Source organism: Tachyglossus aculeatus, chromosome 5, assembly GCF_015852505.1.
Source record: "Tachyglossus aculeatus isolate mTacAcu1 chromosome 5, mTacAcu1.pri, whole genome shotgun sequence".
Lineage (NCBI taxonomy): Eukaryota > Metazoa > Chordata > Mammalia > Monotremata > Tachyglossidae > Tachyglossus > Tachyglossus aculeatus.
This window is the reverse complement of record NC_052070.1, coordinates 61,135,619-61,161,227: the sequence shown is the minus strand read 5'-3', so window position 1 is coordinate 61,161,227 and position 25,609 is coordinate 61,135,619. Positions and strand designations below refer to the sequence as shown.

The 25,609-nt window shown below is 50.9% G+C and overlaps 1 protein-coding gene across 2 annotated transcripts in view; it reads right to left on the bottom strand.

Annotated features, from left to right (window-relative positions):
- Nucleotides 1–5,141: 5,141 nt before the first annotated feature.
- Nucleotides 5,142–25,609, bottom strand: part of LOC119928241 (solute carrier family 35 member E2A-like) — a 39,731-nt gene continuing 19,263 nt past the window's right edge. For both annotated transcript variants that reach the window (XM_038746331.1, XM_038746332.1), the window contains exons 2-9: nt 22,503–23,008; nt 21,329–21,464; nt 19,613–19,740; nt 17,363–17,483; nt 10,147–10,200; nt 8,935–9,007; nt 8,189–8,334; nt 5,142–5,610 (exon numbers count right to left, since the gene is read on the bottom strand). In XM_038746331.1, the coding sequence (XP_038602259.1) occupies nt 5,373–5,610; nt 8,189–8,334; nt 8,935–9,007; nt 10,147–10,200; nt 17,363–17,483; nt 19,613–19,740; nt 21,329–21,464; nt 22,503–22,815 (1,209 nt within the window). In that variant the 5' untranslated portion in view covers nt 22,816–23,008 and the 3' untranslated portion in view covers nt 5,142–5,372. The remainder of the gene's footprint in view (nt 5,611–8,188; nt 8,335–8,934; nt 9,008–10,146; nt 10,201–17,362; nt 17,484–19,612; nt 19,741–21,328; nt 21,465–22,502; nt 23,009–25,609) is intronic.

The following is a 25,609-nucleotide window of genomic DNA, read 5'->3' as shown; positions in this document are numbered from 1 at the left end:
TTTACCCTGGAAACAGTTTATAGGAAGCAGGGGAGCTTCCCCCCCCATTTCATAAATACTGAAACAGTGGATGTACAAAACACACAGGAACTCTCCCGCGGTACTTGCGGGCTATTTTCAGATCGACACTTTTCGGTTTGGTCCCAAAACACACGGTCAGATTTGGCTCTGGTGAAAGAACAGTTATTGGAACTACTTTCGAGTTTCTGGAAACTGCAAGTTTGACATCCGCCATCGGCACGGGAGTGCCGTTCGTGAGCAGTGGGGGGCTGGAGGGGGGGTGCTTGGTCCGTCCCATTCCATTCCTCCCTCTCATGCCGGGCCCTGGCCTCTGGATCCCGTCAATGACCAAGCCATCCGGCGTGGGCTGGTCCCACTTTGTGGCTGGTGGGTCTCCGGGATGCGTCTGACCTCTTGGCTCCAGTGTGTGGCTGCGTTGCTCCGAAAACATGAAGGGCACATTTTTAAGTGGCTCTTAATTTTTTCTTGGAGGGCTGCCCTTAGCTTGCTCGTTGCAACCAGGCCTGCCTCTCCTCCGGTCCCAGCTGGTGTGGGGGCAGGAGGAGGGACAGGGACCTGGCACCCTGCAACCCCCATCCCGCACTGTGGACCACGAGCATCAGCCGTAAGACAGGTTCCTTCCTTTACAATTCCAAAAGCACTCGGGCTCAGCTCAGGGACACCCTCTCCAACTACGGCAGCCCGGAAGGACCGTATCCCTCCACCTTGACTGCTGTTTGAACCGAAACACTGACAGGTGGAAGAGGCACTTCTTAGACACTGAGCACATGGCCAGCCCCTCCCCACTCCACCACCAGCTCAGAACTGGGGAAAGAGAGCCAGGAGGAGCCAGGACCCAGCTCCCTATGTTCCTCCCTCACCCCAGCTTGGCGAAGATGGGGCAGGGTTCTACACCCAACGATAACGAACCTTTAGCGTCTGTTCACCGCCCTCGGGAGGAAGGAGAGGCTGGGCTGTGAGGATTTTAATCTACCAACATTGGTGGCTGGCAGGGAGAAAACCCTCAGAGCAGAAAAGGAGATCTAGTGGGGAGGAACTGAGCCCTTTGTACAGTGCTGGTCTGAGGGATGCAGGCATGTTTCCACTTTCGTTTCACCTTTCACCCCTTAGGAAGACCGAACAATGTACAGTCAGGTCCCACATCACATTTTTACATGGACAGTCAGTCAGTCAACAGGACAGATACAACAACTGCCCTGTTCTTCTTCCCCAGACAGAGGGCTGCCTGGGAGAATGCATTGCTCACCACGGTCCCCAGCAAGCTCTGTTCAGGGAGAGCCCACCCTGGCATCTTTCAACAAGGGCTGAGGAGTCAGAAGGCTTCAGTTTTCAATTTGGGATTGCTGAGACCCTTTTTGGTTGTTTTTTTTTTTTTACTGTTCCCTTCCTCTGGCCTGGAGAGGATGTGGGGGACGAGATGATGGAAGAACAGCTGGGGAGATGACTAGTGGGAGGTTACCTGCTGACCCGGGTCTACAGCTCTCTGAGAAACTGCCTGGAGTCCTGCATCTCGGAAGTGGCCCAGTGGGAGCTTAGGAGGGTCATGCTGTTGCCTTTGGCACCTCTTCCCCACACCAACACTCTCCTCTCCCATCCTGTGGTTTCTCCACTGGCCCAGCCCCCCCTCAAAAGCCTGCTGGTGCTACTCCTGCTGGGCTAGCAGTGCCATGTGGACCTCCAGACAAGCACCTTAGGAGGCAACAAGTGGGCCCACTATACTAGCCCTGCCACCTACGCACAGAGGTGCCATTAGGGTTCTGGAAGGAAGAGTCCTTGGGTCTGCGGCACCCCTGGGAACATAATACCCCCACCCCTCACCCAGGAAACAAATGACTCATGTCAGAAAATGGAGGTTGCCCACCAGCCACTGTGTGGGTGCTATATCACAGCTCTTCAGCACCTGGGGCGGCAGGTTTTGTGCCAAATGCCCAGGCGTCTTTTAAAGGGCAGCGCCGCGGGGTTGGCTTGTTGTTGCTGCGATGCAGGGGTAATGGGGAAGATGCTGAGCCTCTGGAGTCCCAAGCCAAACTGTTTCTGTCATGGCGAAGTGAGACTTCCCTCCTTGGTCTCTGCAGAGACATTTGACTGAACCTCATGCAGCTGGTCCAGGGTTTGCCTCCAAAGAAGTGCGGTCAATGGACACCAACCCAGAGGCGGTAGAGGTCTCAGCACCAGATAAACCAACCTGGGCAATTGCTTCCCTGGGCACCTGGTAAAGGGAACTTGTTCTCTATCCAGGGGCGGTACACAGTAAGACCACACAGCACCAACTGGGGCTTCTAGGAGCAGCAGGAGAGGGAGAGATCTTCAGTGACAATGTGTTCTGGGACACTAGCTCCACCCGGCCACAGAAGATGACAAGAAGGCCACCAGACCCTGCGCTCTGGATCTCTAGTCCCGGCTTCTCTGGGGAGGGGAGGGTGGAGGGCACCAGCATCTTGGGAGAAGGCTACACCCCCAGGACTGGGGCATCCCTCGGGAAGTTTGAACATTGAAAATTCTCAGTGAATTCCCAAGGGCCTGTCCCTGGGATCGAGGAACCAACCTCCCGACTCCTGTCACCTTTGGGTCAGTCTCCACGAGACCTGATTATTGCTTTTCATGGTGGCTAGATGGAAGCTATGGGGGCAGGAGGTTTAGAATCGTATGGTTTCCAGGAGAAAGGACAACTGGAAGGGCAGCAAAAGCATTGTGGGAGCCCAGTCTGACTGACAGTGAGAAAATGGAGACTCGGCTGTGGTGGTTATGGAAGGGGAAGCGGAGAGGCTGGGCCAGGTCGAAGCTCCTCTTCTCTTTTATGAAGCAAGAAGAGGCCCGCCCAGGCCCATCTGGCTGTCTTCTGGAAATTACGACTGCCAGACCTGGCCTCGCTGTCTTCTGTCTCGCTCCCTTACCAGTATCATGACCAGGATCCCCAGAGCCAAGCCCCGGCCACAGAGGCCATAAATCTCGGGTTTGGCCTGCCATTCCGGCCCCTGGGTGGTTGAGCCATTTCGGATAGAACCAGTTTGGCAGGACAGGATGCCTTGGAAGAATGCGCCCGGCCCCTCCCTGCCAATGGGGACCCCTCACCACTATCCATCCTGCAGGCTCCAACGGGATGATCAAACTCCTGCATCGCTGGACTGAAAAATCCCAAGGACATCCACCCTGGCCAGAGAGGGACTATGGCTCAAACTCCTTCCTCCACACCCTGTTTTTTGGGGGTCAGGCTCTCCTAGAAACCCCGATTCTGAGGAAGAAGCCGTGGGCTCCCCAACCTGTGAAGGAAGACCCCCATGGTCTGGGTGCCAGCCCAGATCTCTCCCTTAAGCTGTGGGCTCCCCAACCTGTGAAGACCCCCATGGTCTGGGTGCCAGCCCAGATCTCTCCCTTAAGCTGCACCTGCTCCTACTCCTTCAGCCAACCTCATCCTCACAGTGGCTGCCCCCACAAAGAGGTCTGAGCAGGGTATCAGCAAGGTGGTACTATCGCTACTGGGGGAAAGATGAAAAGCCATGGCTAGTTTCTAACTCACTTGGATCAAGGGACGAGCTACTCGGTTTCAACTTTGCTTTAAAACAGACTCAGTGAATTGTCAGTCTTGGGAGCAGAGGCGAGGAAGAGGCAGCGGGATATAGTCGGAGCCCTTCCCTGCCGCCCAAGGGGCCTGGGCCAGTCCTTGGCCAGGGGATGTCAAGAGACATGGGACGGTGGTGGGGTGCAGAGGGAGATCCCTGGCAAGTGAGAGTCTAGTTGCTTCCCCGGGAGAATTACTCTCCTCTCTGGGGAAGTTCTGGGCAGGAAACTCTCCTGTCCTGGCTTGGGAAAGAAGGCCCAATCCTCCGTCCAGAGGGAGCAGGAGGGTGGGACAGCAGGCCCAGAGGAACCATGCAAAGGAGAAAACCTCCAAAGGTGATTTCACAGCTGCTATGCTGAACCACACAGAAACAATTAAGAACACTAAGTGAGCTATGGCCCCAGCCATTTGGATCTAAACCCACCAGAGCCATGGAAAAAGGAGAGGGAGAAAACTCTCCCCTGTCATCCACTCAGCTCAGGCAACGCTGCTGATGCTCCTTGATGGCCCTTCTATGCTAGCTGCCGGGTTACCATCCCACCACCGGGCCCAGCCCTGGGTCAGGGCGGAAGATTGCCAAAATGGAAGGGGAAGAGGTTTCCCTTCGTTATTGCACATGGGAGATGTGGAATCAGCCCAGGGACAGCCGCCCCCCAACCCAGTCTAGATAGCCCTCGGGGGGAAGAAGCCAGGAGCGGGGTGGCAGGGGATTGTGGTAGGTGAAGAGGACACACCTTTCCGAGATGCTGGACAAGGCACCCGACTGTGCCCACAGGAAGTGGGGGAGATGGACAGCAGGAGGAGACAAGAGGGTGGGGGTCTCCTTACCTCTCCAGATCCATGAACCCGAGTATTTGGCCCCATTGCCCCAGGTGCGCTCATCCGGGAGGTAGGCTGGGCCTTTCTCACAGACAGCAGGCAAACCTCTGGGTTGGCTCCACGAAGGATTTTTGATTAGTCCAATTTTTAGTGACTTGGGAGTCCCCAAAGTGTTCAGGCAGCCAGTTGAGGAAGTTCACAGTTCCCCACTGGCCCCTCATGCGAGAAACCACTCTCTTATCAGCCTGGACTGTGGGGCCAGGTGTCAGTGAGAAAAATGGAGTAACTGCTGTGGGGGGATGAAAGGGGAGGTGGGCCTGGGTGCAGGTAGGGGGCTGGGCTTTTCTATTCTGCAGCAATTTGAAGCCCACCCAAGCCCACCTGGTTGTTTGAGGGTTGGGGATTAAGAATGCCGGGCCTGGCTTTGGTTTCCTCTGCTCTCCTTCTCTCTCACCAGTGTCCGGGCAGGGATTCCCATGGCCGGGCTCTGGCCACAAAGCCCCTTAATCTTGGGCGAATCCTTGGTGATTTGGCCTTGATTGCCCTAATGCTGCAGCTCTGTGCTCGCTCTTGGGGGAACCATGTGTGCGTGTCGGGGGAAAGGGTCCATTTCCTGCCCCTTCCTTCCATCAGGGGATGGGGCGGATGGTTTGTTTCACATTATTTTGGCGAGGGGACGCTCTCCAGCGCGGGGTTCAACTCCCTCCCTGGACGTCAAGGTTTAAAGGCTCCCCACGCTGGGCAGGGGGCAGTGGTTTTAATCTCAGAGATGAAAGGGTCGGAAACCTTTTTGGCCCGCGGCCTGTCCCTCCTGCCTTGACCCCTTCACTCACTCACGCCCTTTGACCCTTCTGCAGATCCAAAGGAGCAATGGGTGCGGGAGGGGCAGAGCCCGGACAGCAGCCCCACAGGGGAGGGAAGGAGTACCTAAGGAGCCTTCTGGCGGGCAGCGGAACAAGCTCCCTAGATGACGTCAACGATAAGGTTTCGGGTCCTTGGAAATCAGCGGCTCGGCGTCGTCGGTGGGGCTCTGGCTGCTGGTCCTGAGGAGTTTTTGGATGGCCTCCTGCTGATGCTGCTTAGCCTTATTGTACAGCAGGACGCCGACGGTCACCAGGACCGTCCCGACGGCCGACAGGCTGGTGATTTTGTTCCCGAAAACGATGATACTCAGCCAGATGGACAAGGCGTGCTTCACAGTACTGGCCACGCTGAAACGAAAGGGTGGCCGCATTACTGTTACCTTCTGAGAAGCAGTGGGGCCTAGTGGAAAGAGCATGGGCTTGGGAGTCAGAGGACCTGGGTTCGAATCCTGCCTCTACCACTTGTCTGCTGTGTGACTTCTCTAGGACTCAGTTTCCTCATTTTTAAATGGCTCAAGACCTGTCCTCCCTCCCTTAAGACCCTGAGCCCTCTGTGGAACAGGGACTGTGTCCTGCCATCCTATACTCTATCTACCCTAGGACTTAAGTCAGTGCTTGGCATATAGTAGGCGCTTAAATACCACAGTTATTCTTCTCTTTCTTCTTCTTCTTCTTATTATCTGAGCCACTCACCTCTTTAGGTGAGGGTCAGGCGTGGGGAAGGGAAAGTCAGGAGTGATGGATGGTCCACTCTGGGTCACTGGAGGGAGACTCTCAGGAATGGTCTCTCCTGAACCATGAGGGCGGGTGTTCAAGTGGGCAAACAGCACCCTGTTTCTTCAGGCATCCTGGTGCCCCTTTTGGAGACACAGTCCTGGCAGACTGCCTTTGGGTTCTACTGAGAAATGGCATTTTCTTGTCCTTAAGTAACCCTTTTAAAGAGAAACTTTTCAGATCTTGAAAGCATTCAGGGTTAAGATTCTTTCTGGTAACAAGGTCCACTCAGGCTTACCTGAAAGCAAAAGCCAATTTCCCAAACAAACCAGGGATGGAGGTGAAATCAGACCCCCGGAATTTTATTTATCCCTCTGCTCTTCCCTCCTCCCAACACCAAAGCACTTATGTACATATTTGTATTTTTATTTACTTGTATTGATGTCCGTCTCCCCGACTCTTGACTGTGAGCTTGTTGTGGGCAACAAATGTCACTGTTTATTATTGTATTGTACTTTCCCAAGCACTTGGTACATTGCTCTGCACACAGAAAGCACTCAGTAAATACGATTGAATGGATGAATGAATGAGCATCCAAGCTCAGTGTCAGGTTCTGTCACCCAGATGGGCCACCCCACCACTTCCTTTTAGTTACCAGGGCTTGGTTTTTCCCCTACGACTTCAGGGCCGGCTTCACACAGTAAGCCAAGTAGGCTGTCTTGTCAGGGTGCCCTGCAGCAGGGACAACCAGGAGGGCCTTTCCAAAAATGGCCAGGCCATTGTCCTCCTCTAAGATGGTGGCCAGACACGAATGATCTGTTAGAGGGGCTGAGTCTTGGAGCCGAGCTGCTTGGGGCACTCGGCCGGGAGGTGAGGACGGAGGAATGCTCTTCCGCAAGATGCTGCATGAACTTGCCCGTTCTGTTGCCCACGCGTGCCACGTCTTGACGATGCTAAGTGGGATGAGGAGTGCGGCCCTTTTGGCCCTCACCCTGGGTGTTGCCAAGTGGTCAATCAGATAAGTGAGGTCAGGCCCTCAGCTTTCTGCTTTCTTGATCGAAGTCTGTCTCTGACGAGGTGTGCTTTCGGAGAATGACGATGAGAACATGGTGCCCTTCAGAGAGGGCCCAGAGGCAGCAGGGATTGAAGTGTACCCGTTGGCCAGGCTTGTTGTACTGGGACGTTCCGGACTCTGGCTGAGCTTGACGCAGCGGGTGGGGGGCTCCCCCAAGGGACCCAGGCAGTATTTCCTCTGATGATGATGGCATTTGTTAAGCGCTTACTATGTGCAAAACACTGTTCTAAGCGCTGGGGGGATACACGGTGATTAGGTTGTCCCATGTGGGGCTCACAGTCTTAACCCCATTTTACAGATGAGGCAACTTGAGGCACCGAGAAGTTAAGTGACTTGCCCAAAGTCACACAGCAGACAAGTGGCAGAGCCGGGATTCGTACTCATGACCTCAGACTCCCAAGCCTGGGCTCTTTCCACTGAGCCACACTACTTCTCTAAAAGATGGTATTTGCTAAGTGCTTACCATGTACCAAGCACTGTTCTAAGCGCTGGGGGAGATACAAGGCAATCAGATTGTCCCACGTGGGGCTCACAGTCTCAAACCCCATTTTACAGATGAGGCAACTTGGGGCACCGAGAAGTGAAGTGACTTGCCCAAAGTCACCCAGCTGACAAGTGGCAGAGTCGGTATTCGAACCCACAACCTCTGACTCCCAATCCCGTGCTGTTTCCACTGAGCCACGCTGCTTCTCACTCCCTGGAAGAGGCCACTTTGGGGGTCTTAAACACAGAGGGCATTATTGTTTCTCTGTCTGGCTGCTGAAGAGCAGTGTGTTAATGGTGACATATTAGTTGTCCCATGGAAGTTGGGGAGGATGGGGGAGGGTGAGAGGTTGGAGGGAGTGATTGATGGAGGATAGAGGAGATGGAGGAGGAAAGAAAAGCATGATGGGGGAGGCAGTGTGGTCTAGTGGAAAGAGCAGGGAGACTAAGGTTCTAGTCCCAGTACTGCCATCTGTTCTATGTCACCTTGGGCAAGTCACATATCTGCTCTGTGCCTCAGTTTCCTCCCTGTAAAATGGGGAGAAAAAACCTGTTTTCTCTCCCTGTCAGACTGGGAGTCCCAGCTGGCCAGGGACTGAGTCCAATCTACTTATATGTCTCCTTGGGCCGCCCTCTTTGGGGAGTCTGAGTTACCTGAACGTGACCGGGGAGATCTTCCCCATCAAGGCATAGGCGGTGACACTCTGGAGGTGGAACAAGGCGCCGTCAATCAGGAGCAGCAGGATGATGTCCTGACTGTAGCTGAAGCTCTTCCCGCTCTTACCGATCACAGGCACATCCTAAGGGGGTCGGAAGCAAAAACCAAAATCCCGATCCCTCGAGCCTGAGATCTGGAGGTTGCCCGGCCTCCTGGACGGGGTGGGAGAAGGGGCCCGTGACCCCCTCTGTTAGCCTCATCTGCCTTCCTGAGCTACGGGGTGATGGCTCTGGCGACGCGAGCCGATACACAGTCCGTTCCCAAGATACTACGCATCCTCGGGCCTGGCACGCCCTGGCCCTGCCTGGCACATCCTTTTCTGGAGAAGCACATTCTCCTGCCTCTGGCTCAGCCTCAGAGTGCAGGAGCTCTGAAAACCCCAACTCCTTCACCCGCCAAAGCCAGCTGATGCTCTGTGCCATTCTGTCAGTGGCAAGTCAGCGGGGAAAATCAGTAGTCCTCCCCAGTGGCCTTCCCCGGGGCAGGGCTGGGTTCTCTCTCTCTCTCTCCGTCCTCTGCTCTTCCTCAGCAGGAGGACCCCGGATGACACCTCCCCTGCCCAAAAGAGACAGTGGCACTCACAGAGGCAGCCTGGGCATACCCATTCGCCCGCCGAGCGGGAACAGGGTGAACAGAGCCCGACCGGATGGTCCGTGGTGCCCTTTCCTGGGACAGTGCTCACCATGAAAAAGATCCACGCTGGAATTAGCATGATGACCGCCGCCGCGCTGGTGTAGAACTGGAGTTCCGGGGCGCTGCAGAGGGACAGACAAACCCCGTAAGGAAACATCTCATCATCATCTCCCCCGGTAGGCTATTAGTTCTTTGAGGGACTGGGTCTTCTGACCCCTTTTTACTTTCTCCAGCACTCAGCACAGTGCTCTGCCCACAGTAGCTGCTCGACACTTACTAGTGATTGACCGCAGGACATTCCGGGCTCTGTCCGGAGTGGGCAGGACGGGTGGGTAAACCAGGCCTGCCGGCTTCAAAAAGCCATTCCACAGGGAGCCAGGCTAAAAGCCTTTCGGAAGACAAGTGGTTTTATAACGCGCCACGGAGAATTAAGGACAGAGTCTGTCTTTGTTCCACAAACAAAGCAGCAAACAAAACAAAGCGGGGGAAGCAGTGGGGCTCAGTGGAACGAGCGTGGGCTTGGGAGTCCGAGGTCATGGGTTCGAATCCCAGCTCAGCCACTTGTCAGCTGTGTGACCTTGGGCAAGCCCTTAACTTCTCTGTGCCTCAGTGACCTCATCTGTAAAATGGGGATTAAGACTGTGAGCCCCATGTGGGACAACCTGATCAGCTTGCAACCCCCACAGCGCTTAGAACAGGGCTTCGCACATAGTAAGCGCTTAACAAATACCACCATTATTATTATTATTATAAGGATGGGGAGGGTGAGCACTTCCAAAGCCAGCCGCCAACATTTCACAACGGTGGGGCTACTGCGTAACAGGGAAAGAAGCAGTATGACCTAATGGACAGAACATGGACCTTAGCGTCAAAAGGACCTGGGTTCTAATTCTGGCTCTGCCACTTATCTGCTGCGTGACCTAGGGCAAGTCACTTCTCTCCTCTTCACCTTGGTTACTTCATCTATAAAATGGGGATTAACACTGTGAGCCTCATGTGGGACATGGACTGGGTACAACCTGAAAATTTTGTATCTATTCCCATGCTGAATTCAGTGCCTGGCACATAGTAAGCACTTAACAAATGCCACTAAAAAAAAAAGAGTCGGGGGAACTCCAGACTTCTCCAAAGGGTTCACCCATCACCTGGGGTTAGACAGGGCTGGCGGGAGCACCACTGCCGCTCTGAAAACCAGCGCAGTCGGCCTCGTGAACACTCTAGATCGGCCTAACTCAAGGCTTCAGCCGTTCTGGGTACTTACGAAAATCTGTATTTCTCCCCACTGAGCAGCTTCTTGGAGAAAACATTCTGTAGACTGGGAAACCACAAGAAAAAAAAGCAAAAAGTGAAGCCTGGAGACAATGAGCAGTTCCCGCAGCAAATCTTTCTGCTACCAGCTGGGAGGAAAACTCATCCAGAAATACAAAACAATAAAAACGTTGCTTGCGTGTGGGCCGCAAATACTCAAGAGCTGAGGTAGCTGATTTTATTCTGGAGTGTTCTGAAATCATGTTCCAGAGCCGGCTCTCCCTCAGCATTCCTCACCTTACACAGCAGCCCCCTAATCCTCTCCAGCTTGTTCTCTTCACTCCTCCCACATTTGCCTTCTAACCATGCCTGGCTCTTGACCCTCCCGTGGCTCTCCCCATCTTGAAAGCCCTCCTGAAATCCCGCCTTCCCCACGAAACCTTCCCTGATTAATTCACCACACCCAAGTCCCCTTCCATTTATAAATACTACTACTACTACTACTACTAATAATAATAATGATGGTATTTGTTAAGCATTTACTATGTTCAAAGCACTGTTCTAAGCGCTGGGGAGGTTACAAGGTCTAAGCGCTAGGGAGGTTACAGAGTGATCAGGTTGTCCCACGGGGGGGCTCACAGTTTTAAACCCCATTTTACAGATGAGGTAACTAGAACAGAGAAGTTAAGTGACTTTCCCAAAGTCACACAGCTGAGAGTTGGCGGAGCCGGAATTTGAACCCATGACCTCTGACTCCAAAGCCCATGCTCTTTCCGCTGAGCCACGCTGCTTCTCTATCCTTACGTTCACTTGTTTGTTCAGCTGTTTGTGCTTCCTGCTTTATCCCTGCTCTCCCTCTGGCTTTGGCTTTATGTAAATAATTTAGGTTCATCTCCCTCATGAGACTGCAAGCTCCTTGAGGGAAGGAGCTTGCTACTGTTGTACTTTATCCAGCACTGACAGGAAGCGCTCAGTTAATACTCCAGATTGACTGGTTGATTTCTGTTTTCCCTCAGGCTGTGAACTCTCACGCTAAACGGCTTCTTAGTAAGGATCATCACCATCATCATCAATCGTATTTATTGAGCGCTTACTATGTGCAGAGCACTGTACTAAGTGCTTGGGAAGTACAAATTGGCAACATATACAGTCCTACCCAACAGTGGGCTCACAGTCTAAAAGGGGGAGACAGAGAACAAAACCAAACATACTAACAAAATAAAATAAATAGAAACGCTTTCTATGTGTCAAGCATTGTTCTAAGAGCTGGGGTATATACAAGCTAATCAGGTTGCACACAGCCCCTATCCCAGATGGGGTTCACAGTCTTAATCCCCATTTTATCTTAATCCCCATTTTAAGATGAGGGGTGTTGATAATAATAATAACAATAATAATAATAATAATAATGGCATTTATTAAGCGCTTACCTTGTGCAAAGCACTGTTCTAAGCGCTGGGGAGGTTACAAGGTGATCAGGTTGTCCCACAGGGGGCTCACAGTCTTAATCCCCATTTTTCAGATGAGGGAACTGAGGTACAGAGAAGTTAAGTGACTTGCCCAAGGTCACACAGCTGACAATTGATGGAGCTGGGATGTGAACCCATGACCTCTGACTCCCAAGCCCGGGCTCTTTCCACTGAGCCACGCTGCTTCTCAATGTCGATGTAGCCTGTGTATCCCACTCAGCCCTGTGATGCCCTTCTCCCGGCCCTGTGGGGCCCCTTCCATCCGTTCTGGTTCTGAGTGGAGCGGTGCCCCGGGCGTGCAGAAGTTCCTTGCCCTGCTGCTGCAATTAACGGTCCTGGGCAGGTACACCGTTCGGCCCTGCCCTCCTTCCAACGTGCTGGACCGACCATCTGATCGCACGAAACTGTCACCGGACTAATGCGATCAGAGAAAGAGTCAGTCAGTCACTCAGTCATATTTATTGAGCGCTTACTGTGTGCAGAGTACACAGTGTAGTGTACTAAGCACTTGGGAAAGTACAATGTAACAATATAACAGACACATTTCCAGCTCACAAAGAGCTTACCGTCTAGACGGGGAGACAGATATTAATACGAATACATAAAATTACAGATACTGTACAGAAGTGCTGCGGAGCTGGGATAAGGGGGAGAATAAAGGGAGCAAGTCAGGGCAATGCAGAAGGGAGTGGAAGAAGAGGAAGGGAGGGCTTAGTCAGGAAAGGCATTTTGAAGATGTGCCTTCATTAAGGCTTTGAAGCAGGGGGAGAGTAATTGTCTGACAGAAAAACGAAGAGGGGGGGCTTTCCAGGACAGAGGCAGGTTGTGGGCAAGGGGTCAGTGGTGACATAGACAAGATTAAGGTACAGTGAGAAGTTTAGCATTAGAGGAGTAAAGTGTGCAGGCTGGGTTGTAGTAGGAGAGTAGCGAGGTGAGGTAGGAGGGGGCAAGGTGATTGAGTGTTTTAAAGTCGATGGCAAAGAGTTTCTGTTTGATGCAGAGGTGGATGGGCAATCACTGGAGGTTCCTGAGGAGTGGGGAAACGTGGCCTGAATGTTTTTGTAGAAAAATGACCTGGGCAGCAGCGTGAACTATGGACTACACCGGGGAAAGACAGGAGGCCGGGAGGTCAGCGAAAAGCTGATGCGGTAATCAAGGCCGGATAGAATAAGTGTTTGGATTAATGTGGTAGCAGTTTGGGTGGAGAGGAAAGGGTGGATTTTATCGATGTTGTGAAGGTCCCCATGGTTTGTTTTGTTGTCTGTCTCCCCCTTCTAGACTGTGAGCCCGTTGTTGTGTAGGGACCGTCTCTCTATGTTGCCAACTTGTACTTCCAAAGTGCTTAGTGCAGTGCTCTGCACACAATAAGCGCTCAATAAATATGATTGAATGAACGAATGAATGAAAAGGTCGAACCGACAGGATTTAGCAATGGATTGAATATGAATGAGAGGGAGGAATGAAGGATAACACTGAGGTTACGGGCTTGTGAGACAGGAATGATGGTGGTGTGGTCTACAGATGGGAAAGTCAGGGGAAGGACAGGGGTTGGGTGGGAAAGAGAGCACGGTGGCTGCAGAGAGGAACTTGAGAGATCCCAGCACGCCCCTCCGACTCCTAACACTCTACGTTCCTTTCCCCGATTGCCTCTGTCCACCTCCCTCCTCATCTTTTCCGCTGCTGGACGCTGATTGGATGCGCTAGCACTTATGTATCTTATTCCTAACCTCAGCACTTTGGCCCACATATATATTTTTACTTTAATGTTCAATTATTTACTCAGCTGTTTCATCTTCCTCCTCACCCTCCCCATCCCCCCTGCCCTCCTTCCCCTCCCCACAGCACCTGTATTTATGTTTGTAAATATTTATTACTCTATTTTACTTGTACATATTTACTATTCTATTTATTTAATTTTGTTAATATGTTTTGCTTTTTGTCTGTCTCCCCCTTCTAGACTGTGAGCCCGCTATTGGGTAGAGACCGTCTCTATATATTGCCAACTTGTACTTCCCAAGTGCTTAGTACAGTGCTCTGCACACAGTAAGCGCTCAATAAATACGATTGAATGAATGAATGAATCTTCCTCACAATCAATCAATCAATCGTATTTATTGAGCGCTTACTGTGTGCAGAGCACTGTACTAAGCGCTTGGGAAGTACAAGTTGGCAACATATAGAGACAGTCCCTACCCAACAGTGGGCTCACAGTCTAGAAGGGGGAGACAGACAACAAAACCAAACATATTAACAAAACATCCAGCTATAGAGCCTCATCCAACCTCCTGTTTTCGTAATTGGTATCTGCCTCCCTCAGCCATTAGACTGTGAGCCCCTTGAAGGCAGAGAACTGTTGTCTTGTTTCTGTTGTACTCCCACAAGTGCTTAGTATAGTGCTCTATGCTCAGGAGGTGCTCAGAAACTCTCAATCAGTGGTATTTATTGAGCACTTCTTCCTTTGTGCAGAGCACTGTGCCAAGTGCTTGGGAAAATAAAACAGAGTTGGAAGACGCGATCCCTGCCCACAAAGAGTTTACAGTCTATAAGGGGAAATGGACCTTAAAATAGATTACAGATACAGGAAGTAGTAGAGGATAAGAATATTTAAGTATTATGGGGCTGGGGTGAGTATCAAAGTGCTTACGAGCTGAGAAGCAGCATGGTGTGCGTAGTGGATAGAGCACGGGCCTCGGAGTCAGAAGGTCATGGGTTCTAATCCCGGCTCTGCCATTTGTCTGCTGTGTGACCTTGAGCAAGTCCCTTCACTTCTCTGTGCCTCAATTACCTCATCTGTAAAATGGGGATAGAGATTGTGAGCCCCACATGGGACAGGGATTATGTCCAACCCAATTTGCTTTTATCTACCCCAGCGCTTTTTACAGTGCCTGGCACATAGTAAGTACTTAACAAACACCATAGTAATTATAATTATTACTATAATAATTATAATTATATTATAATATATAATTATGAGAAGCAGCATGGCTCAGTTGAAAGAGCCCGGGCTTTGGAGTCAGAGGTCATGGGTTCAAATCCCGGCTCCACCAACTGTCAGCTGTGTGACTTTGGGCAAGTCACTTAACTTCTCTGTGCCTCAGTGACCTCATCTGTAAAATGGGGATTAAGACTGTGAGCCCCCTGTGGGACAACCTGATTGCCTTGTAACCTCCCAGCGCTTAGAGCAGTGCTTTGCACATAGTAAGCGCTTAATAAATGCCATCATCATCATCATCATCAATTATTATGGGGTACACATCCAAGTACAGAGTTGACAACAGGGAGGGCAGATAAGGGAAATAAAGGGCTTTGGGAAAGTCTCTTGGAGGACACGGGATTTTAGGAGAGTTCTGAAGGCGGGAAGAGCTGTGGTCTGTCGGATGTGAAGGGGAGGGAGTTCCACGCACAAGTGATAAATTGGGCAAGGGATCGGTGGTGGGAGAGACGAGATTAAGATACAGAGATTAGGCTAGTGTTAGAGAAGTGGAGTGTGTAGGTATGGTTGTAGCAGATCAGCGAGGTTTGGTAAGAAGGGTAGAACTGATCTAGTGCTTTAGAGTCGATGCTAAGGAATTCTGTTTAATGTGGAGCTGGATGGGCAACCATTGGAGGCTTTTGAGCAGTGGGGAAATATGGATAGACTGAATGGTTTTTCAGAAAAATGACCCAGAGTGAAGAGGGAAGAGACAGGATGTAAGGTCAGCGAGAAGGCCAGTGAAGTAGTCAAGGTGGGATATAAGTGCTTGGATCAGCGGGTCAGCAGCTTGGATGGAGCTCAAAGGTTGGATTCTAGAGAGTTGTAAAGGTAGAACCAAGAGGATTTCATGACAGATTGAATATGTGGGTTGAATAATAATAATAATGATGGCATTTATTAAGCGCTTACTATGTGCAAAGCACTGTTCTAAGCGCTGGATAGGTTACAAGGTGATGAGGTTGTCCCATGGGGCGCTCACAGTCTTAATCCCCATTTTACAGATGAGGTAACTGAGGCACAGAGAAGTTAACTGACTTGCCCAAAGTCACACAGCTGACAATTGGTGGAGCTGGGGTTTGAACCCATGACCTCTGACTCCAAAGCCCGGGGTTCTTTCCACTGAGCCACGCTGCTTCTCTAGCCACGCTGCTTCTCTAATGAATGAGAGAAATAAATCAAGGCTAATGCCAAGGATTTGAGCTTGTGAGACAGGGAGGACAGCATTTGGTTGGGAAGATGAGGAATTCTGTTTTGGATATGTCAAGTTTGAGGTGTCAGCAGGACAGCTAAGTAGAGAGGTCCTGAAGGCAGGAGGAAATGCAAAACTGCAGAGAACGAGAGAGATTGGGGCTGGAGAGGTAGATTTGGGAATCATCTGCATAGAGACTGTAGCTTAAGTTGGGGAATTGAATGAGTTCTCCAAGGGAGTGGGTGTAGTTGGAGAATAAAAGGAGATCCAGAACTGCCCCAGTACAGAGAGTTGGAAGAGAGGAAGTGGAGGCAGTGGGTGTCGATTACTTGCTCATGGAGTTTGGAGAGGAATTATTTATTTATTTTATTTGTACGTATTCTATTTATTTTATTTTGTTAATATGTTTTGTTTTGTCGTCTGTCTCCCCCTTCTAGACTGTGAGCCTGCTATTGGGTAGAGACCGTCTCTATATGTTGCCAACTTGTACTTCCCAAGCATTTAGTACAGTGCTCTGCACACAGTAAGCACTCAATAAATATGACTGACTGACTGACTGACTGACTGAATGAATGAATGAATGAATGAATGAGAGATTGGGTGAAAACCAGAGTGGGTAGCGGGGTCAAAGGAGGGCTTTTTAGGAGAGAGGCTACATGGGCATGCTCCGAAGTAGTAGAGAAGGAGACACTGGGAAGTGAGCAGTTGAAGATGACACCCAGGGCTCAGTGGAAAGAGCCCGGACTTTGGAGTCAGAGGTCATGGGTTGAAATTCCGGCTCCACCGCTTGTCAGCTGTGTGACTTTGGGCAAGTCACTTCACTTCTCTGTGCCTCAGTTACCTCATCTGTAAAACGGGGATTAAGATTGTGAGCCCCACATGGGACAACCTGATCACCTTGTATCCTCCCCAGCGCTTAGAACAGTGCTTTGCACACAGTAGGCGCTTAACAAATACCAAAATTATTACCCAGGGAGGGAAAAATTGATCATAGCTATTGTTACGATAAGGTGAGAAGGCCTCTGCCACTTGTCTGCTGTGGGACCTTGGGCAACTTGCTTAACTTCTCTGTGCCTCAGTTTCCTCATTTGTAAAATGGGAATTCAATACCTAATCCCCCTCCTTCTTAGACTGCGAGCCCCAGGTGGAACAGGGACTATGTCTGACCTGATTATCTTGTATCTACCCCGGCACTTAGTATAGTGCTTGACACATACTAAGCACTTAACAAATGCCACAATTATTATTACCTTGATCAACTGATCAACCAGTTGACCGGCTAGCAACAGAGTTTCTGACAACCAGCCAACGTCCCTCCTGCACGCTTGGCCAGGGAAATCAATCAAGCAATCAATCAATGGTATTCATTGAGTGCTTACTGTACTAACTGCTTGAGAGAGGACAATCAACAGAGTGGGTAGAAATGTTACCTGCCCTCAGTGAGCTTACAGTCTAGAGACCCAGAAGGTGCAGGATGCCTTTTTCTCCCTCTTTGTCCTTTTAGGGACCATGGGGAAGTTCCCCGCACAGTGAAACCAGATCTGCCGCTCGGTTCTCCGGCCCTCTCATCCCGATGCCCCGGCCCGCTTCTCCTCACCAGTCCATGATGTTGGTAGACAGCGCAGCCGAGAATCCCAGGACGTTGAAGCTGAGCTCCGTAGCTGTGCAGAGGGCCAGCCCTCCCATGACGGGAATGAGGGACAGATTCACCAGCAGACCTCAAATGGAAATTCAAATAACAATACTGAAACTTTAAAGCGCGTTTCCAGGACCATCAGCCTAAGTGTTCCTGTCTTGTTGCTGGAAGGACAACCAGAGTTCTGGCTGGACGAATGTCCCAAGGTGACCCTTGGGGCGACGGGTGACAGCGAACTCTGGTCTCGCTTCCTGAAATTCAAAAATCAAGGGTTTTCTTTTCTATAACACCAGAAGGGAAGGGAAGAGCAGTCAGAAGAAAAGTCAAAAAAGTGCTATAATTCTACGTGAGTTAGAGAGAGGAGGGGAGGAGGGAGAGAGCTGAGATGCAGATAGAGATAGGCCGAGCGAGAGCAGAACCTCCCTAATCTGGACTAGAGGAGGGGAGGACCAACCTAAATCACTGGATAATCCAAAAGTAGAAATGATTTTCTGAAATGACGCTTTGGTGTTGTATGTCTGCCTCTTAGCCTGAACATATAGATGGTATGGAGCATTCTTTCGGCTAATTCCGAGACAGGGAGAGGAGAAAAGGCATTTTCAGCAGGAAAACTGAAAAGCTAGGGGGTGTGGATTCAGTCAGAAAGGGAAGGTGGTCTGATCAATGGATCTTTCCCTCTCATGTTCACCCACCTTGCCCATCTTCGCAGCCCTTGGGGAGGACACGGGGCAGACTGAAGCTACATTCCTACATGGATCGTGAGCCCGGGTGGGACAGGGACTGTGTCCGACTGATTATCTTGCACCTACCTCAGCGCTTAGTACAGTGCCTGGCACGGAGTAAGCGCTTAACAAATACCACCATTATTATGATTATTATGGCAAGGTCCTTGTGGTCCTGGATTCTCTTATCTGCACTTAGTGACAAGCACTTAGTTCAGTTCTCTGAACCCAGTAGATATTCATAAGTACTACTGATTGAAGCCTGAAAACCCCAGCAGTTGCTCCGCTCTAACTTCCTCCCTGTTCCCACCCTCAGCTGGTGTCCCTCTGCTTTGCTCTCTCACAGGCCCCCTCTCCTTTTTCTCTGTCTCCGGCCCCATCCCCTTTTCCCCTTTCTTCATTCTCTTCCCTTCTCCATTTTCACAGCTTCGGTGGCGACTGCTGGTTCCTCATGGCAGCCATTTTTGGAGGGCCAGTATTTATATCATTTATTATTTATATATTTATTATAAGACTGTGAGACCCATGCGGGACAGGGACCATGTCCAACCTGACTTGCTTGTAACCACCCCAGTGCTTAGTACAGTGCCTGGCACACAGTAAGCACTTAACAAGTACCACGATTATTATTATTATTATGCTGCGTTGGTGTGGCTTAGTGGAAAGAGCACGGGCTTGAGAGTCAGAGGTCGTGAATTCTAATCCTGGCTCCACCACTTTTCAGAGGTGTGACTTTGGGCGAGTTACTTTACTTCTCTGTGCCTCAGTTACTTCATCTGCAAAATGGGGATTAAGACTGTGAGCCCCACGTGGGACAACCTGATTACCTTGTATCTACCCTAATGCTTAGAACAGTACTTTGCACATAGTAAGCACTTAAAAAAATACCATAATTATTATTATTTTTATTATCGGGAAACCCCAGCTCAGATTGTGACAAATTTCAAACTGCAGGGAGTCCAAATTAACAAGGTTTATTAATAAGCCATCATCTATGAATGCTGAAGCCACACCCATCTTGCTCTCAGGAACGCCAGAGCCTTTTTCAACTCCATCTCCCGAAGACGGTGATGAAGGGGATTATCAGTAATTATCGTTATTATATCTGTTGTCCCAGTACCGCTCTAAGCGCTGGGGTAGATACAAATTAATCAGGTTGGACATGGTCCCTGTTCTACTGGGGGCTCATCGTCTAAGTAGGAGGGAGAACAGGTATTGAATCCCCATTTGACAGATGAGGAAACAGACACAGAGAAGTGAAGTGACTTGCCCAAAGTCACACAGAAGACAAGTGGCAGAGCCGGGATTAGAACACAGGTCTTCTGACTCCCAGGACCGTGATCTTTCCACTAGGCCAAGCTGCTTCTCAAACCAGGGGATATAGTGGCAGCCCTGTGGCCCTGTCCCCTTTGCACAGTCCCCAATTCTGGGCTGAGGGAGGGAGACTCAGGTGGCCTCCTTTACCCCAGAGGTTTAACAAAGCACCTACCAGTGTATTCGCCGAGGATCATCCTGGACATGATGACGGTAAAAATCGGGGCTGAGCTCTTCACTGTCTCGGCGAACGAAACGGCCACGTTCTTCAAGCTCACCAGGCCTAGGACCACTGTGGCGAACCTGAAAACAGACATTAACTGGAATCTGGGATTTATCATACCATGCACTCGCATCTTGTTCAGTTTCCAGACACCAAGGGGGAAGGAGTTTGATCACATCGCGCGTCCTTGGCCAGCCTTAGCCAACGCTGATGGAGTTAATTCTGCAGCTGAGGGCAGATAAGTAGGCATGCTAAGCTCTCTTGGCAGGATTATGGACAATGGAAGTCAGTGCCCTTCCAGTCCTACACGTGGGGGTGATGGAGGCATGCCCCCTGGGTTTCCAAATTATGGGGGTGACATGGGCCCGTGGTCCCTGGTTTCCAGCTGTGGGATGACACCCTCCAGATTCCCAGCTATGGGGGCATCTCCATCATTGCCCCCACATTTATTTCAGCTGAACTTCCAGCCTCACTCACCCTGGGTTTCACAACCACAGCTTCCGAATGGGGCTGGAAAAAACAGCTCTTTCAGACCTGTCCCCTTTTTGAGGTCTACCTTCTGTTTCCAAGCCCAGCCTAGCTCGCTCTTCCCTTACAGGCCTCCCTCCTACCTCTTCACTCCACTCAAAATCAAAGAGTTGAGCCCCGACATTGAGGGCGAATTCCTCCTCTTTCCAGGAAGCTTTGCTGCCGTATGGCAGGAGGGGTTTCTGTTCAGAAACATGCTCACTCATGGGAGGCGAGTGTTCAGGGGCATGGTCAGGTCTATCAACAGCAGCCACAGAGATGGACTGCCGGAGAGGCAGGGCTGAGGGAGAAAGGGAAGGATGGAGGGACAAAATGAAGAAGGGAGAAAGGAAAGGAAGATGGGAGGAAGGAAGGGAAGGAGGGAGAGGGAAAGGGAAGGAGGACAAGGGCTTGTCTTAAGCTTGCTCTGTTCTCTGAGGTACAAGGAGGGGAAGGGCTGTTCCAAATTTCATTGGACGAGCAACCCAATGGCAGTCATTTTCTCTTCACACAGTTCTTAGCTCTTTCATTCCCCTTCCTGGCCCTTTGGTACTGAGGTATATGTATTTGGACACTCGATTTTGTATTCACTTCTTTCATCCTGATTGAGAAGTTTTACTTGCTGTAGTAGTCTAGTTTTTCCTCCCATTCCTGCTACTGGGAAAACATTTTTCTATGTCTGCTTCCCTGATTGGACGGTAACCTCCTTGTCTTTGCTGAACTCTTTCCATGTTTAGGATACTGCGTCAACCTTGGTAGGTGATTAGAGTAGCAGCTGTCTTACCTCCAATCCTCAATAAGCTAAACAACTGTACTGGCTGGAAAGCAAATTGGAACAAGCAAGCTACGGCAGCAAAAGCCACGGAAACTGATCGGTGTTGAGGAAGCTTGAGATCTGTCTCAAACAGAGGGACATCACTGCAGTGACCCTGGGGAAGGGCAGCGTTCTGTCCTTCCGCAGGACGAGGACATCTGGATGGACAGCGGCCAAGGACACACAGAATCAGACACTTTCTCTTTGCTTAACGTGTTTGATTCCCCCCTCTAGACTGTAAGCTCGTTGTGGACAGAGAATGTTTCTACCAACTCTTTTGTACTGTTATATTGCTCTCTGCACATAGTAAGCGTTCAATAAATACTACTGATTGCTTGATCGTTTACCTCATAAGGCCCACAAAGAGCATGATCATGATGAAATTGGGTGGGTACGCTATCCGGGTTTTGTGTTGGTATAAGCAGCAGGGAACAAAAATTTTAATACAGCCGATGAAGGTGGTGGAGAGCATCTGAACGGCACCTAGGGAGGGAATGGAAAAGCAGGATGAGTTGGATGCCGGACAGGAAGGAGGGTCAGTTATTCGAGGATCCCTTTAAGGCAACCAAACAGCAACAGTGCCATCTGTGACAACCCAGCCCATTCCACTTCTACATGGAGCCAAAAGAAAGTTCTCTCCCCCAAATTCAGTACTTCAGCCTGGGAAAAATCCATTTTCTGCCACATCCCTATTTTAAGATTGTTTCGTGCACGTGCGGTCTTGGAGGCTGCTTTTACCACATGGGAATTAACTACTTGGGGCATGGGCATGAACTACATGGGCTCCTTCAATTTCATCTCATCAACCATTCTTTCAGAAACCAACCCATCTCTCTCTTTCTACTGCCTCTGTCATCTCTGTCAACACCTGGGCCCCTTTCACCCCCAGAAATGCATCCAGATCCCCAGATGCACCCCTAACCACACACACAGAGAACTCACACACTCAGAAAGAACTCAGGTCAGGCCCTTCCTCATCCCCACCCCCACACTTCCCCAGCCTCTCAGATCACAGAAAGCAGAGAAGCTGTTGCCCAGAGCATGACGACTGTGGTCTTCCTGTGGGTTTCCCTGGCAACCGAACCTCTGATGGACAGTTTGGCTGCTGGGGAAAATCCAGGCTCTGTGTTTTGCAGGGGTCTGGGTGATTCCAAACCTCAGCAACGGACTCGGTACCTTTCTGGATTTGATATGACCCCTCTCCACGGACACGGGGAGCGGAAAGGGTCTAGCCCTTACGTGGGTCATGACCGCAAGGCGACTCGGCTTGAAGTCAGGGGCAGAAACCTTGCCTCGGTTCAAAATAAAACGGTGGCCCCTTGCTCTCTAGAACCCCATTCCCTCCTCCACAGACAATGAGTGGCTTGGAGCCCACGCGGCTCCAGACCCACTTAGAAAACACTCTCCGAACCCACGGAGATGTCCTGTCGGGCCTGTGGGACCTGTCCTAGGGAACGGCAGCACCCCCGCAACAGATCGGGTCCCCTGCCCCCTGCCCCGCAGCCCCCCGACCAGGATCACCGAGCATGCTGGGCTCCCCTTCCAGCAGGGAGAGGATGTACTTGTTGAGAAACAGGGTGCAGAAGCTGAAGAAGAACCACAAGACGAGGTAGAGAAGGGCGTGTGAGTTCCATATCCCCGAGTCGGACTCGATGACGGTTGTCTCGGTGATGGTGATCTTCAGGACGTTCTCTTCCGGGGCGCTGTCGCTCCGGGAGAGGACCAATTTTTCGCTGCGGTGCGTAAGAAAGCCGAAGAATGACTTCCCCTTGGACTGCTCCTCGGGGACGGCGGCCGGGTCTTCCTGGCTGGGATCTTTTGTGAGTGATGTCATGCTGGGCTCGGTGGCTTTGGTCCTCCCGCTTCCCTGCTGGCAGCCCGAGGCCAACCGATTTGGCACCCCGGGCGGACGGGAGGCACGGGACCGATCGTCTGGCCGCGGCTGTACGGTTTGGTCCTCCGGGAGGGCTCGTGGTTCCTACAAACGGGGCCTGTGGCTACTTCCGGGGGTCAGCTTTGCCATGGGCCTGTATTGCACCAAAGAAAATGACGGTTAGTACTCTGGGAAAACACCTCACAACGTGAGTCATCAAAGGAGTGGAAGGGCAGAGAGATCACCAGGACGCAAGGAGCAGTGTGGTCTAGTGGATAGAGCCCGGGCCTGGTAGTGGCTCCGCCACTTGTCTGCTGTGTGGCCTTGGGCCAGTTACTTCACTTCTCCGGGCCTCAGCTACCTCATTTGTAAAACGGAGATTCATTCATTCATTCAATCGTATTTATTGAGCGCTTACTGTGTGCAGAGCACTGTACTAAGCGCTTGGGAAGTACAAGTTGGCAACATATAGAGACGGTCCCTACCCAACAGTGGGCTCACAGTCTAGAAGATTAACAATGGTGGTATTTGTTAAGCGCTTACTATGTGCAAAGCGCTGTTCTAAGCGCTGGGGGGATACAAGGTGATCAGGTTTTCCCACTCGGGGCTCACAGTCTTAATCCCCCTTTTACAGATGAGGTAACTGAGGCACAGAGAAGTTAAGCGGCTTGCCCAAGTTCACACAGCTGACAAGTGGTGGAGCCAGGATTCGAACCCATGACCTCTGGCTCCCAAGCCCGGGCTCTTTCCACTGAGCCACGCTGAAGACTGAGACTGTGAGCCCTTGTGGGACACGGACCTGTCCAATCTGATTAATCTGTATCGGCCCAAGAACTTAGTACAGTGCTTCTCTTCTCTTACGCTAAGAGAAGCAGCGTGGCTCAGTGGGAAGAGCACGGGCTTTGGAGTCAGAGGTCATGGGTTCGAATCCCAGCTCCGCCACGTCTGCTGTGTGACCTTGGGCAAGTCACTTCACTTCTCTGAGCCTCAGTTCCCTCATCTGTAAAAATGGTGATTAAGACTGTGAGCCCTACGTGGGACAACTTGATCACATTGTATCCCCCCAGCGCTTAGAACAGTGCTTTGCACATAGTAAGCGCTTAACAAATGTCATTGTTATTATTATTATTACAGTGCCTGGCACGTAGTAAAGGCTTAACAGATACCATTACAAAAAATACTCTATTACTGACATTTGTTGGGAGCCTATTTTGCAAAGAACCCTGTACTAGGCTCTCGGGAACCTACAAAAAAATCACATTCCCTGAAGACAGCCCCTACCCACTTGGCACCTTCAATTGTAGCTTGACACACAGCAAGCCCTCTGAACTTTTAAACACCAGAACTAACCCTTTCACTTAGACGGTGAGCTCCATGTGAAACAGGGACGACGTCGAGCCGGATTATCTTCTCTCTACCCCAGAGCTTAGTACAGTGCTTGGCACATAATAAGCCCTTAAAAAACATCCTAATTATCATCTCCCACTGGCCGAGAACCAACCGAACCCCCAAGGCTCTACGGTTCCCACTTCACTGCTCAGAGAAGCAGAGTGGCTCAATGGAAAGAGCCCGGGCTTTGGAGTCAGAGGTCATGGGTTCAAACCCCGGCTCCGCCAATTGTCAGCTGGGTGACTTTGGGCAAGTCACTTCACTTCTCTGGGCCTCAGTTACCTCATCTGGAAAATGGGGATTAAGACTGTGAGCCCCCCGTGGGACAACCTGATCACTTTGTAACCTCCCCCATGCTTAGAACAGTGCTTTGCACATAGTAAGCACTTAACAAATGCCATCATTATTATTATTATTATTATTATTATTAGTGGATAGAGCATGGGCCTGGGAGTCAGAAGGTCCTGGGTTCTAATCCTGACTCCACTACTTATCAGCTGTGTGACTTTGGGCAAGTCACTTAATTTCTCTGTGCCTCGGTCACCTCATCTGTAAAATGGGGATTAAGACTGTGTGCCCCACGTGGAACAACCTGATTACCTTGTATCTACCCCAATGCTTAGAACATCACTTGGCACATAGTAAGCATTTAACAAATACCATCATTACTATTATTATGTCTGCTGTCTGCCCTTGGGCAAGTCACTTCATTTCACTTGCACCCAGCGCCAGAGATGCCTCCTCTCCGATCTCCCATCCTCCTGTCTCTCCCCTCTTCAATCCACACTTCACGCTACTGCCCGGATTGTCTTTGTCCAGAAATGCTCTGGGCATGTTACTCCCCTCCTCAAAAATCTCCCGTGGCTACCAATCAACCTACGCATCAGGCAGAAACTCCTCACCCTGGGCTTCAAGGCTGCCATCACCTCGCCCCCCTCCTACCTCACCTCCCTTCTCTCCTTCTACAGCCCACCCCGCACCCTCCGCTCCTCTGCCTCTAATCTCCTCACCATGCCTCGTTCTCACCTGTCCCGCCGTCGACCCCCGGCCCACGTCCTCCCCCTGGCCTGGAATGCCCTCCCTCTGCCCATCCGCCAAGCTAGCTCTCTTCCTCCCTTCAAGGCCCTACTGAGAGCTCACCTCCTCCAGGAGGCCATCCCAGACTGAGCCCCCTCCTTCCTCTCCCCCTCTTCCCCCTCTCCATCCCCCTTTACCTCCTTCCCCTCCCCACAGCACCTGTATATATGGATGTATGTATTTATTACTTCATTTATTTATTTATTTTATTTGTACATATTTATTCTATTTGTTTTATTTTGTTAATATGTTTTGTTTTGTTCTCTGTCTCCCCCTTCTGGACTGTGAG